The sequence below is a fragment of the Colobus angolensis genome, unplaced genomic scaffold (genome assembly GCF_000951035.1).
Source record: "Colobus angolensis palliatus isolate OR3802 unplaced genomic scaffold, Cang.pa_1.0 Scaffold41, whole genome shotgun sequence".
Classification (NCBI taxonomy): Eukaryota; Metazoa; Chordata; class Mammalia; order Primates; family Cercopithecidae; genus Colobus; species Colobus angolensis.
The window spans coordinates 6,267,729-6,281,114 of NW_012117488.1; the positions used below are offsets into that span (position 1 = coordinate 6,267,729).

The window sequence follows — 13,386 nt, forward strand, 5'->3', positions numbered from 1 at the left end:
TTTTTTTTTTTTTTTTACAAATGAGAAACTCAAGATAAAGTCAATGATTTAAAATCACACAGCTCTTTAGGATTAAAATCCAGGGCTGTTTGACTCTTAAGCCTGTGTTCTTACACAACAACATGTGTTTTCATTGTGGGAGAGAGTCCAAAAATAAAGAAAATGAAGATAATTCTAGTTACCATGGAGACAAAATAAGGCATGAGTTAAAAAGTAACTGGGAAGATACTTGATAATAATATTGTAGAAGGCGTCTCAGAGCAGGTGAGGCTTTGAGCAGAGACCTAACTCATAAAAAGGAGCCAGCCATGGGAAGTTCTAGAGGGAAGAGTTCCAGGCAGAAGTAACATTGAGGTCAGAAGCCCTGAGGTAGGAATGAATTAGTGAGAGAAGCTGAAAACATTAACACCTTATTAGCAATGAGCTCACTTAGCACCCAGACCTTGGCTTCTAAATACCATTCTCCATTAAAAGGAATCAAAGTTCCTTGGAAATGGCTAATTCCAAGGTAAAGTATAAGATGAGCCTGAAACATCTTGTTTCAGGAAGCAGACCAAGTGATCAAAGGATCTTGGGGAGGACATGTCCAAAGAATGCAGAAGCCTGCTTGAAGGGGCTCCCACTGGCCAAATCAGAGACAATTTCAACATCAAAATAAATAATAATGGATTATAACTCATTTGATAAGAAACCATTAGTCAATGCTAATATAAATAAATGAACAGACTGGGCATGGTGGCTCACGCATGTAATCCCAATGCTTTAGGAGGCTGAGGTGGGCAGATCACTTGAGCCCAGGAGTTCGAGACCAGCTTGGCCAACATGGGGAAACCCTGTCTCTACTAAAAATACAAAAATTAGCCAGGCATGGTGGCAGGTGCCTTAATCTCAGCTACTCAAGAGGCTGAGGCACAAGAATCATTTGAACCTGGGAGGTGGAGGTTGCAGTAAGCTGAGATTATGATACTGCTCTCCAGCTGAGTGATGGACGACACTCTGTCTCAAGCAAAATGAATAGACAAATAATTTGAAGGAGAATGTGATGTTGACATAGTCTCTAAATACCTCACTACAAAAATACTTACAAAGAAGGAAAAAAGTAACTACAGTGGAGAAGCCTGGCAGATACAACCTTAAACAAACCAAAGGTAAAGTCATCAGTGCCAGGACAAACTGAAATCATGTGCCTTCTGGTAGAGGGCAGTGAGAAGACCATAATACCACTTTCATAATATTCTTGCCAAAGATTCATAACCTGACTCAAATTATTAGGAAACATGAGACAAGAGAAATTGTTGGCAGCTATCTTTGTAGATAATCTGCTACAAAAATGCTAAGTTTGAGGAGCTTATGAGACATCAAAGTAGGAAACTGCATATAGGAGTTTGGTGTTCAGGAAGACTTTTGGACCAGTTATGTAATTGTGGGAGTTATTAGCATAAACTAATACTTAAAACCTTGGAACTTGGTGAGTTTGCCTTGAAATGGAGGGTAGACAAAAAAGAGGAAGGCTCAGAACTGAGCCTGAGGTGCTTCTGCATGTAGAGGTGATACAGAGAAGACAACAGAGAAAACTGAAAAGGGCCCTGTGAAATAGGAAGAGAACTAAAGTGTATGATCTAGTGAAAGGCAAGAGAAAAGCATTTCAAGAAGGCAACTATCTTGTTGAAAGGTCAAGTAAGAAGTGGTCTTTGGACCAAGTCTCACAGAGACCACTGATGGTTTGATAACAAGGACTCATGTTGCTCAAACTGAGTACCTCAGTCTCCGAGGCATTCAACAGTGAGTCCGTTTTAAAAGTCACTCAGAGTGCCTGTCTTACTCAGTAATAAGTAATTTGAAATATTTTTGTCTATTAAAAGAAAGCTTTATTAAACACAACCATGTAAAATTTCCATACATTTTCAAGATCTTGTATTAAAAAAAATACATATGCCCATGGGACTTTGGGCCACAATGTATCAGCTCAGCTTCTGGAGGAACTAGAGACCCAGGTCACTCTTGGGCAATTAACTGTGTCTATATGACCAAGCCCCAATAAAAACTCTGGACAACAAAGCTCCGGTGAGTTTCTCTGGATGGCATATTCCATGCATACCGTCACGTGTCTCTGCCAGGAGAAGTGCATACTGTTCACAATTCCACTAGGAGAGGACAACTGGAAGCTTTGAATGTGGAACTCTGCACTATATGCCTCTTCCCTTGGCTGTCTGGTTTTTTTTTCCCCCCTCTGTGTTCTTTTGCTGTGATAAACTGTAACCATGAGTATGATGGCTTGCAGTGAGTTCTGTGAGTCCTTCTAGTAAATTATCAAACCTGAGGGTAGTCTGAAGTTTGCAAAACCTGAAATTGGTGTCAGGAGTGAGGATGGTTTTGGGGACTCCCAAACTTTGCACTTTGAGACCATCATTTTCCTCTGCCAACATAGGAACCTGGATGAGAAAACTTGAGAAACACTTATGTAGACCCACACCATCATAAATTATTATAATCAAAAAATATTTATTAACCACCTGCTCTGTGACAAGCACTGCGCTGGGTACTAGGAATCTAAAAATGAGCAAAGCAGGTTCAGCTTTTCCCCTCAAGGAGCTCATAGACATTGTATCACAGGAAAGAGGGAGTGAACAAGATAGTTATATAACTCTGCCCTGGAGCCTACTTCCAGGAAGGAATAGCAAGTTATGTGTGCGTGTGAGTATCTAAACAAGCAGGCATCCTTAAGTGAAATCTAAAGTTTTACACTGATAACAACTTCATTTGGGTATCATTCCTATTTAGTTCACCAGAAGGAGTCAAAGAGTTCTGGTTTCCCTGAATACTAGGCATATGGTTACATGATTTACCAAAAGAAGGAACAAAAATGCAGAGAAAAATTATATGAAAAGACAGGTTACGGTTCCAGTAAGTGGTTGTTTGAGGCCCCAGAAAGATACCATATGGAAAATTTAAGATCCACGTGGTGGTCGGGTCTAGAATTTGGGTGGAAAGATTGGGGTTGAACACTCAGATTTGGGAATCATAGCATAGTTAATGCGGTGGAAAGGGATGGGCTGACTTGCAACTTTGTAACGCCCTTTAAAATGTTAGAAGCATCACCGAAAGATAGTACGATATGTTGGGAAACACCAACATTTAAGGGCCATATGGAGCAAAGCAGGCGGAGAAGAGGTTGACAATGAGAAGCCAGACAGTTTGGATGACCCAAGTGGTGGGCTATGATCCAAGAGGAGTTTTATCAAAGCTGTTCAGAGCGCACTTGAATGAGGTCAAGCAGGAAAGGATTTAGTGCTTGGCTTGGGGAAGTCCACCACCCCTAGAGGTCTTCCATGACAACCTAAGGAATCACAGTGAGAGTAATTTTTATTTGGAAGACGAGATGCAGTGAATCAGGAAAAAATCCTACCCTCTCTGGGCAAGGGCTAAAGTGGAGTGACAGCGAAAAGACAAAATTCTTAGCTTTTCTATGCCTTTAGTAAATGCTATAGAATGCGGGAGGTTTGGCTGGGATCCCTGGCTCATGAGCATACTTCGTCTCTTCTCAGAGCTCTTCAGAAATGAGCAAAAGCAGCCCCCGCCCCTGCTGCTGGACGTGCCGGGCCCGCCTCCAGCCTCAGCCCCTCCGCCAGGAAGCAGGAGCGTGGCGCAGCCGCCAGGGGGCGCAGACCAAAGGCTTATTCGTAAGGCTTGGGGCGGGGCCACGCACGGGGCGGGCCCTGGCGTGACTTCCGGTTTCCGGCTTTTTGGGTTGTCGCTCGCAGCCGTCATGGCAGCGGAGGAGAAGGACCCTCTGAGCTATTTCGCGGCATACGGGAGCAGCAGCTCAGGCTCCTCGGACGAGAAGGGTAACATCGAGCCGGAGGAGACAAGTCGCAGAACCCCGGATCCGGCGAAGCCGGCGGGCGGCTGTAGGAACAAGACGGAGAAGCGTCTCCCGGGACCCGACGAGCTGTTTAGGAGCGTGACTCGCCCGGCCTTTCTCTACAATCCGCTCAACAAGCAGATAGACTGGGAGAGGCACGTCGTCAAGGCGCCTGAGGAGGTGAGGTCCCCGACCCCGTTTCCCGGTCTCGGCCCCGGCCTGCGCCCCCTTCCTCCTGAGCCCTCTGCTGGGGACCTGCTGTCCGTTCCCCCACACGCAGTCACCCCCGCGGGATGCCGCACCACCCCCTTCCATCTCAAGCCCTGGGAAACCTGGCCCCCTCCCCCAGCCTGGTGGGTGTCAGACCGGACCCGCAGCCCCGCCCCCTTGTGAGGAGACCCAAACCTCCGCGCTCGGTGCCCCGACCCCGCGCGGCGAGGACTAACGGTGGTGACTCCCCCGCCCCCCCGCTGCAGCTTCTCCCTGAGACCCCTTCCCTTTGACGCCGAAGTGCCTGCGGTGCTGCCTCCAAGACAGTGTCTGCTGCAGCCTCCTGAAGGGGTCAGCCTTGGCGTAGTATCTCTGAGACTGGATTCTTCTTTGGTAACTAAAAGTTATTAGCTTTATTCATATAGGGAACCCTTTGGCTTTTCACTTAACAGTATTGTGATTTTGATGGAAAAATGTGTCTTTCAACCTTAAAGAAAAAAAAAGTCAGCCTGAACGATAAGCGAACGGCAGGGAGTTGCATGTGCCCATGTCCATCATGGGAACCTCGGTTCGTCACAGTGCTTCTTAATGTGTTTGCTTAACAGCCTCCAAAGGAATTCAAAATATGGAAGTCAAATTATGTACCACCTCCTGAGACCTACACCACTGAGAAGAAGCCTCCTCCTCCAGAGCTTGACATGGCAATAAAATGGTCTAACATATATGAGGACAATGGTGATGATGCCCCGCAGAATGCTAAGAAAGCTAGGCTTCTACCGGAAGGGGAGGAGACCTTGGAATCAGGTAAGGAAAATCAGAATCCCGTGGTAATCTATTTTGATCCCCGTGATGGGCTTAAAACTAATAAGATATTTAATGAATGAAAATTAAATCTAGCGAATTGGCAAACTGATTTGATGGTCTTTGGATACTTCTTGCTCTGCTTTTGAGAAAGATCATATATATTTGGCTTTATCATGAAGTCTCTGATAGGTCAGCTAATAGTTCCTGTGTTATTAATGAAAGATCATAATGGTCAGGCTTTAAAGTGAAATATCTGGTATCTCATCCAGTAGTCTGTGTTTTATGAGGCCTTATTATTAGAACACAAATCAATTCATGGATTCTTGTGATTAGCTGCAAAGTGTTGAAGGCTGAATTTTCTTTTCTTTTTTTTTTTTTATTGCGACGGTGTTTAGCTCTTGTTGCCCAGGCTGGAGTGCAGTGGCGCGATCTCGGCTCACTGCACTCTCCACCTCCCAAGTTCAAGCGATTCTTCTGCCTCAGCCTCCAAGCAGCTGGGATTACAGGCGCCTGCCACCATGCCTGGCTTTTTTTGGGGGGTGGGGGGGGTAGAGATAGGGTTTCACCATGTTGGTCAGGCTGGTCTTGAATTCCTGACTTCATGTGATCCATCTGCCTCAGCCTCCCAAAGTGTTGGGATTACAGGCGTGAGCCACCAAACCCGGCCGAAAGCTTCGTTTTCTATTAAAACAGTTGTGCTTCAGAGCTAAAATTAGTATGACAAAATGAATTTAACTGAGCATTGCTACATAGTAATAGGAAGATAATGACTTAGTTGTTTTACTTTAGTTCATAACAGCATAATTTCATCTCTTACTTGGACTATCACAGTAATCTTTGCCTACACACTCTTATCCGATCTGTTCCATCCTTCACACTGCAGCTAGTGTTGAGTTTCTAAAAGTCATATCTGATTATATAACTTGCCTGCTTAAAACCCTTCAATGGGATAGAGTCAAGGCCTTGTATTGATAGGCCCTTTCTCCGTGTCCACAGTCATTTTTAATGGCCCCTTTCTAGCGCTTGAAGATCTTGAAATCCAGAACTGAATTTTATGGTTCCCTGCCTTTCAGTATATGTTGCACCTTGTTCTGGAGTGTTCTTTCTTATCTCTGGCTAGTAAACTCATTCATCTTTAAAAATCCAACTCAAAAGAAGAAATCTCAGGTATCACCTCTAATAATTATTTGCTCCTCTGTACCTTGTTTATGCTAATGCTGTTGATTGCCCTAATCACTTGTATGTGATTTTTTTAAAAGTCTGTCTGCTTTATGATGAGTTCCTCAAACAGCAAGATTTGAAGTGTTTATGTTTGTATCAAGTACATTGTAAGTATTCACTAGATAATTGTTGAATCGAACTAATGTTTTGGACCATTATTTTTAAGAAAGAGTATGCCATTTTTGTGAAACAGATTTCTGATCTTCCTACAATACAGAGGCTACTTAGCCCCTTTTTACAGTCATGCAGGGAGTGATGTTTTAAGAGAAAGGAGAACTGACTGGCAGGAGTTCTTACTTTAATTTTGATTCTACCTAACTTTTCCATTACTTTTGCTGACTTTCAATATGTATTAGAAGTCAACAATGAAGGAGCCTCTTCAGTAAGTGGCATCTTTTTGCAGACTTTAAATGATGTGAACATTTATAATACCTCATATTCTACAATCTTTTTCTTTCTTTGAGAGGAGTCTCGCTTGGTTGCCCAGGTGGGAGTGCAGTGGCACTCCATCTCGGCTCACTGCAAGCTCCGCCTTCTAGGTTCACACTGTTCTCCCGCCTCAGCCTCCCAAGTTGCTGGGACTACAGGCGCCCACCACCACGCCCGGCTAATTTTTTTGTATTTTTAGTGGAGACGGGGTTTCACTGTGTTAGGATGGTCTCGATCTCCTGACCTCATGATCTGCCCGCCTTGGCCTACCAAAGTGCTGGGATTACAGATGTGAGCCACGGTGCCCAGCCAATCTTTTTCATAATTAGTAAAAATATATTTGCTTAAGTAATCTGTAATTATTACAACACCTTGTGAAATAAGAGAAATGTGGAAATGATAGCTTACATCACTTGTCCAAGGTCACAAAACTAGAAAATGCCAAGTTCTAAAATACACACTTTCTCACAGTTTTCTTATTTATTACTTCCAGCAACCTGATACAGAAGTGCTACATGACTCATTATTACTATTTTACAGATGATAGAACAATCTCAAATTAGAGAATTTTCCCAAATTCATTCACACAGCTAAAGAAGAGGCAGAGTAGTAGGCATTCAAATCCAGACCTTTAAATATACATTATGCCTTATTAAACTGGTATTTGGTCTCCTGATGAATAGCTATTTCTCAACAGTGTTTGAGATATAGATACTCTTCTGTAGGGAGAATGGCAGTAAAGATACTAGGGTTGATACTCAAACTAGATTTCCATAGGCTGGTGCTCTCACATCTTTGTCATTATGTGGAAAAAACCAGGATTATACACCAGGGCAAGCAAGCAAGAATTATCTTTCTTCCAGCTTAGCTTTTGAGTTAAGTTAGGAGTTCCAAATATATGACAAATAACACTACTATTTACATAGATAATTTCTGTCTTTTTGATCACATGATGGTCCTTTGTCAAAAAACAAATACAGGCAACATCAAATGACAAAAAGACCCACTTTTAGAAGTGATTTTTGCCATTTCAGATTACTATATCATAAACCCACTGTAAAATCAATTTATGTCATAATTTTTTAGCCTGTTTTTTTATTCATAAAATATGTATCAAAAACTCTACACTCTAATCCAAATTTTAGATTAGTTACTTTTTTATTTTGCTTCCCCATTCTGCCCCTTGGCCTTTTATTGCTGGTTAACTTCTGTCTTCCAGTTATGTTAGAGGAAGAGTTGGGAAAGGTTCAGAACTCATCATTGGGTCTTGCTGCTTATCAGCACTTCTGGTTTTAGTGGTTGTAAAACATAAGTAAGCAAAGCTTAGTTATTAGTTGTAGCTTTATTGACATATAATTAATTGTAAAAGCATAATTAATACAGCGATTTTTAGTTTACGTTTTTTAGAATTTAGAAAGTTTGTTTATTGATGTTAAACTTACTTAACTTGAGTGATTTGAGTTCCATAATAAAAAAAACTGTTTCCTCACCAGTACATCTATACTATATGAGACGGAGTAAAAAAGCTCAGTAAAGTTGATAAATGAACATTGCTCAGATTTTTTTCCCCTACTGTAGTTTATAAAGCAATGCCTTGTCATGACACTAGATGGCATAGCACTTCTGCTCAAATCACTGATAGCCAGTTATTTTTCAACTTCAGTAGTTTGTGGTTTTGTTATTCAGTTAATTTATTTGTAATAAGTGGCAAATTAAAAGCAAAAATATCTCAGTATCATCTTCTAAATGTACGTTAATACATAGTGAATATTGTAAACTTAATACTTTCCATTTTTATATTATCACTACTGTAAATCTCAAAAGATGAGCTTAGTGATAATTAACTCCAATTAAAAAGCAAAAGGTGCTGGGCACAGTGGCTCACGCCTGTAATCCAGCACTTTGGGAGGCTAGGGCGGGTGGATCACGAGGTCAGGAGATCGAGACCATCCTGGCTAACACGGTGAAACCCCATCTCTACTACAAATACAAAAAATTAACTGGGCGTGATGGCAGGTACCTGTAGTCCCAGCTACTTGGGAGGCTGAGGCAGGAGAATGGCATGAACCCGGGAGGCGGAGCTTGCAGTGAGCCAAGATGGCGCCACTGCCCTCCAGCCTGGGCAACAGAGCGAGACTGCATCTAAAAAAAAAAAAAGTAAAAGGTTTGACTTGTTTTAGTGGTATACCATGTTATTTGGTTTGTAGAGCCAGTGTTTTTGTGTGAACATGATAAACTACTGATTAAAACTTTGATTTGTAAATTCCTGGGGTGAGTTGTTGATCTGAATTGTATTTTATTATTTTATTACACTGCCTACATAAATCCATAGTGCTCTGTGAAGCATATGAATAACATCACCATGCTGTGCTTGAAGAAGAGTGAAGATGAATGGTACTGATTGTTATCTGCATCAATAAATGAGATATTCTGATTATGATACACTTAGCAGAAGAGAATTAAAGACTTAAGATTTTAAGTATATTTCCTTCAAGGAATGTATGATTTGATGTCAGTAGTTCCCCACATTTTTTAATATGCAGGCCCCTTTCAATATCAAAATATTTTATAAATCTCCACTTGAGGACCTGTTGAACTTTTTGAGTATCTGTTGATCAAGAAAATAAAGTCAAAAGAAACAATTAATTAGTAATGTGCTCAAAATAAATTTGTATTTTATAAATCATAACATCTTTTCCATGTTACTCTGTCTGTATGGAGTTCTTAATACCACACATTTGTTTAGGGAGATGGAATTAGCAACTAGTCTGTGCTACCCTGTATTTTTTTTTTAACCATGTAGTTGGATATTTTAAAACATTGGATTAAAAAAAATTTTTTGTTCTATTTTAATTTTTTAAATACTAGCTTTAAATATTCATTTTAAAATACTAATAACATTTTGGAAAGGTGTAAAGGACATAGTTTTAATGTAAGGCTCTTCTCTAACCTTCCTCCTCTCTCCAAATTCTCGATAATATGAAGTAGGAAGATACATATTTTTCTGTTGCCGTTAGAATGTTCTAGCCGTCCTAGGAATGGGGAGGGGGAGGGGGAGGGTGGGGGCGGAAATTAGAACTTACTGGGATAAAATTCCAAATAGAGATTTGGGGAAACCTGCTTGTGAGTGCTTTTTAACCTCAAAGTAAGGATTTGGGGTGGGTGGAGAAGGTGATGGGGAAAAATAAGTTGTTTTTGGAGGAGAGAAAGCAGATTGAAAGGAGAAGGACAGCTGATAGCCACTTAAATAATGTCATGGTTAGATTGATACCTATTTTTTGTAAAAAGAAAACAATATGCTCCATTCTTACAAAGCATTGATTGTATTTGAATATACACAATGTAAATACTATTATGTAGTGGTGTCCAAGGGAGAGAATACAGTCATGAGTTCTTAGTTTCTGTGTTTGGTTTGGCCAATAAAGCCCCTTCATCATCCTTCTTTTCTGCTTATCACTAGAGACAGAAACTAAAAACCATGGCTTCAGCCTGCTAAAAGCCTAAAACAAAACAGCACAACAACAACAACAAATAAGGCAGGTTGGACAAGCTTGCTGAGTATTTGGGAGCCTTTTTCAAAAGTCTGATTTGGGGGAAGTCAAGTCACTTATTTTAAGCTACCTTAATATGGCACTAAAGAGTCACTTTGTGAATTTTGTATGGCTGCAATTAAAAAAAAACATTGCTCACTTTTTTTTGCATTTAAAAATCAGAGCTCTAAAAGTTAATTCTTGTGTTTTATTGGGAAACTCTGAGAGAAACATTAGTTGATGAGGGTAATAATTTTGGTATAAAGCCAGTGAAATTTTAATGCTTAAAATGTTGGGTTTTTTTAAGTTACTGATCGAAACTCTTCCTTTTCTATTTAAAGATGATGAAAAAGATGAGCATACTTCTAAAAAGCGCAAAGTAGAGCCAGGAGAACCAGCAAAGAAGAAAAAGTAGAAACAAATGACCAGAATTTCTGGACTGCTAAACTTGTTGAAATGTTTCTTTGGACAGATTAAGTTGATATTGTGGGTTATTATGCCACATCTCCGTGAAAGTGCATACGTTAATGAACTAATAAGTATTGCCTCAAGAACTTTCCACTGTAGAATTCTTTTTTAATTTAAAACATGTATGTATTTAAAACTCAATTGGTGACTTGTGATTGTGAAATTGATAACACTTGGATGCATTCTTGCTCTCACAGAATTGGTGACATGCTTTTGAGAGTTTTGTCACATGTTGACATGCCAATGTTCTATAAACCTTTTATAAAGGAATATATTTTTAAAGTAAATATATTGTAATGTACTGTGAACTTGTAGGGTGCTTTTCAACAGTCTTTGTACAGTGTAAATAGATCATGGAAATAAAATTACTTATTCAATATTACTGTTACTACATAACATTAACATTTGAATGTTTGTCTGTGACAAGTACCCTATTTGTTGTGTGACATTTTAAGTTGTAATAAGTATTACCATTTAAAGAGTGCCTCCTGTGTTCCAGGTGCTTTGTGCATATGTTTTCTCTGATCCTTAAACCTAGCAAGGTATGATTAGTATTCTCATTTTTTAATAAAGAGTGCTTGAGTAGCTTGTCTAATGTTACACAGCTAGTGAGTGATTCATTTGGAATTTAACTTGGGACACTTGACCTCCAAAATCTTCACATTAAACCACCTGTCCATCAGTCAAAATGTAGTCATCTTTCAAGAATGACATCAGTTATCATCTCTTCCAGGTACCTTTCTGTTGTACGTGGAGATCTGTTAGTGGAGGTCTTTTCCTCTCCTGATTGTATGACAGTACTTGTCATCTGTGCTTTATGGTTATTCATTAATTTCTTTATTAAATTGTAAGTTTACAGGACATTCAGTTAAATTTGAATTACAGATAAATAATGTTTTAGTGTGTTTAGTATTCAGGACATATATAAAAAATGGGTTTATCTGAAATTCAAATTTCACTGAACATCTTTTATTTGGTAACCCTACTTCTGCATTCTCTACCCAGCTTCTTCTATTTTAATGCTTTGCATATAGTAATAATAAAATGAACAAGAAGTAGTTGGGAAGGGGTAATCTTTTGAGTTCCAAAATGCAGTTATCTGTAGCATTTTGAGCAATAAAAAGGTTACACACTGCATCAATCTTTCCATGTATCTCAAGCCCTTAAGAGAAAAGAATTACAGAACACTGCACATTCAGTGTATAAGAACAAGACAGCCAAACATGGTGGCTTATGCTTGTAATCCCAGCACTTTGGGAGGGCAAAGTGGGAGGATAGCTTGAGGCCAAGAGTGTGAGACCAGCCTGGACAACATGACAAGACCCCATCTCTACAAAAAATGAAAATTTAGGAAAAAAGAAAAATACATAATCTGAGTATTTTTTTTAACTGTTTTTCCCCATTGTGGAGGACAAAATTTGAACAATTGTGCAAGATTTGTTTACTTAGGCAAGTGTATCAAGTAGATTAAAATTTATAAAAGTCATTAAGAGTGATTGCACCAGCCATGGTGCTTTGTGGAATGAAGAAGGTCCATAAGAGTATGATGGCTTCCAGTACATCTTGAGTTTAGAAAAACCAATTCTATAGCTGCCCATGCTCCAGGTTTGCAAATACATGAATCCCAAAACTGAAGTAATTGCTAAAGCAAGAATGTGTTTTTTTAAGATTGTAGTCTTCATGATGAATTTGGAAATCTGTGGTATCATGTACTAGGGAGTGGCATCAAGTGATAAAGCAAGACCCTAGTATGACATGACACCAAACAACCAAACCAAGTTATATTTGTGAAGTTGTGATTCCCAGGCTCTGGAGAAATCTAAAATTTGGATGCATGTGTTGGTGGAGAAATATCTCAGAAGTTACTGAAAATATTGCAAGGTTCTTAAGTTAGCATGAAAGCAAATCTCTTTTTCATGGGTGACGTGCAGAGTATGTTTTATGAGGGGGAAGATAGGACTTACGAGGGAAGAGGCTAAATATTTTGGAGCAAGTCTGACGCAGCCATTTGTATCTCCTGGTTGAAAAATGGGCTTTCGTATCACTCTACATTCATCATCACATTAGAGAATAGATTATTTTCCCCTTTAGAGATGTCCTGGGAGCGTGTTTGCACAAGCATCCCTGTGAGTACTGAGGTAAAGTTTGGTGGAGCTAGTGGAAACCTAGTGGGGAAAAGTCTTAAAAATCCATATACATAAGAAAAATCATCCATCCAAGTATCTTTCATTTTAGAGAATCGAGTCACTTGATATTTCTGATTGTTTCCTCCTGTTTAAGGAAGTTAAGCCTGGGCAACATGTTGTGATCCTGATCTGGTTTAGCTGTGTCCCCACCCAAATCTCATCTTGAATTTTAATTCCCACAACTCCCACGTGTCATGGGTGGTGACTGAATTATGGGAGTGGGTCTTTCCTGTGCTGTTCTCATGATAGTGAATGAGTCTTACGAGATCTGATGGTTTTAAAAACCATCAGTGCTGGGAGTGACCCTGCACAAGCTCTCTTTGCCTGCTGCCCTTCACATAAGATGTGTCTTGTACCTCCTTGCCTTCTGTCATGATTGTGAGACTTCCCCAGCCACATGGAACTGTAAGTCCAATTAAACCTGTTTCTTTTGCAAAGTGCCCGGTCTCTAGTATGTCTTTATAAGCAGCATGAAAATGGACTAATATAGTTAATTGGTACCAGTAGAGTGGGGTGCTGCTGAAAAGATACCCAAAAATGTGGAAGTGACTTTAGAACTGAGTAACAGGCAGAGGTTGGAACGTTTGGAGGGCTCAGAAGAAGACAGGAAAATGTGGGACAGTTTGGAACTCCCTAGCGAATTCTTGAATGGCTTTGACCAAAATGCTGATAATGA

At 40.0% G+C, this 13,386-nt stretch overlaps 1 protein-coding gene across 2 annotated transcripts; it reads left to right on the forward strand.

The window, feature by feature from the left end:
* The first annotated feature begins 3,731 nt into the window (after window positions 1–3,731).
* LOC105521789 (chromosome unknown open reading frame, human C1orf52) lies at window positions 3,732–13,140 on the forward strand. Of its 2 annotated transcripts, none has more exons than XM_011956109.1 (3): window positions 3,732–4,042; window positions 4,678–4,876; window positions 10,398–13,140. In XM_011956109.1, the coding sequence occupies exons 1-3, from the start codon at window positions 3,767–3,769 to the stop codon at window positions 10,469–10,471; spliced, it is 549 nt and encodes a 182-aa protein (XP_011811499.1). In that variant the 5' UTR covers window positions 3,732–3,766; the 3' UTR covers window positions 10,472–13,140. The 2 variants fall into 2 exon arrangements, with proteins under 2 accessions (XP_011811499.1, XP_011811500.1); XM_011956110.1 differs by lacking the exon at window positions 10,398–13,140 and adding an exon at window positions 5,897–5,925 and having other exon boundaries at window positions 3,752–4,042.
* The last annotated feature ends 246 nt before the right edge of the window (window positions 13,141–13,386 follow it).

Bases quoted from the DNA above. Each gene is read 5' to 3' on its own strand.
- LOC105521789 (XM_011956109.1), top strand. From the start codon at position 3,767: ATGGCAGCGGAGGAGAAGGACCCTCTGAGCTATTTCGCGGCATACGGG. The intron at 4,043-4,677 runs GTGAGGTCCCCG...TTTGCTTAACAG, and splicing joins TCGTCAAGGCGCCTGAGGAG to CCTCCAAAGGAATTCAAAAT. The intron at 4,877-10,397 runs GTAAGGAAAATC...TTCTATTTAAAG, and splicing joins GGAGGAGACCTTGGAATCAG to ATGATGAAAAAGATGAGCAT.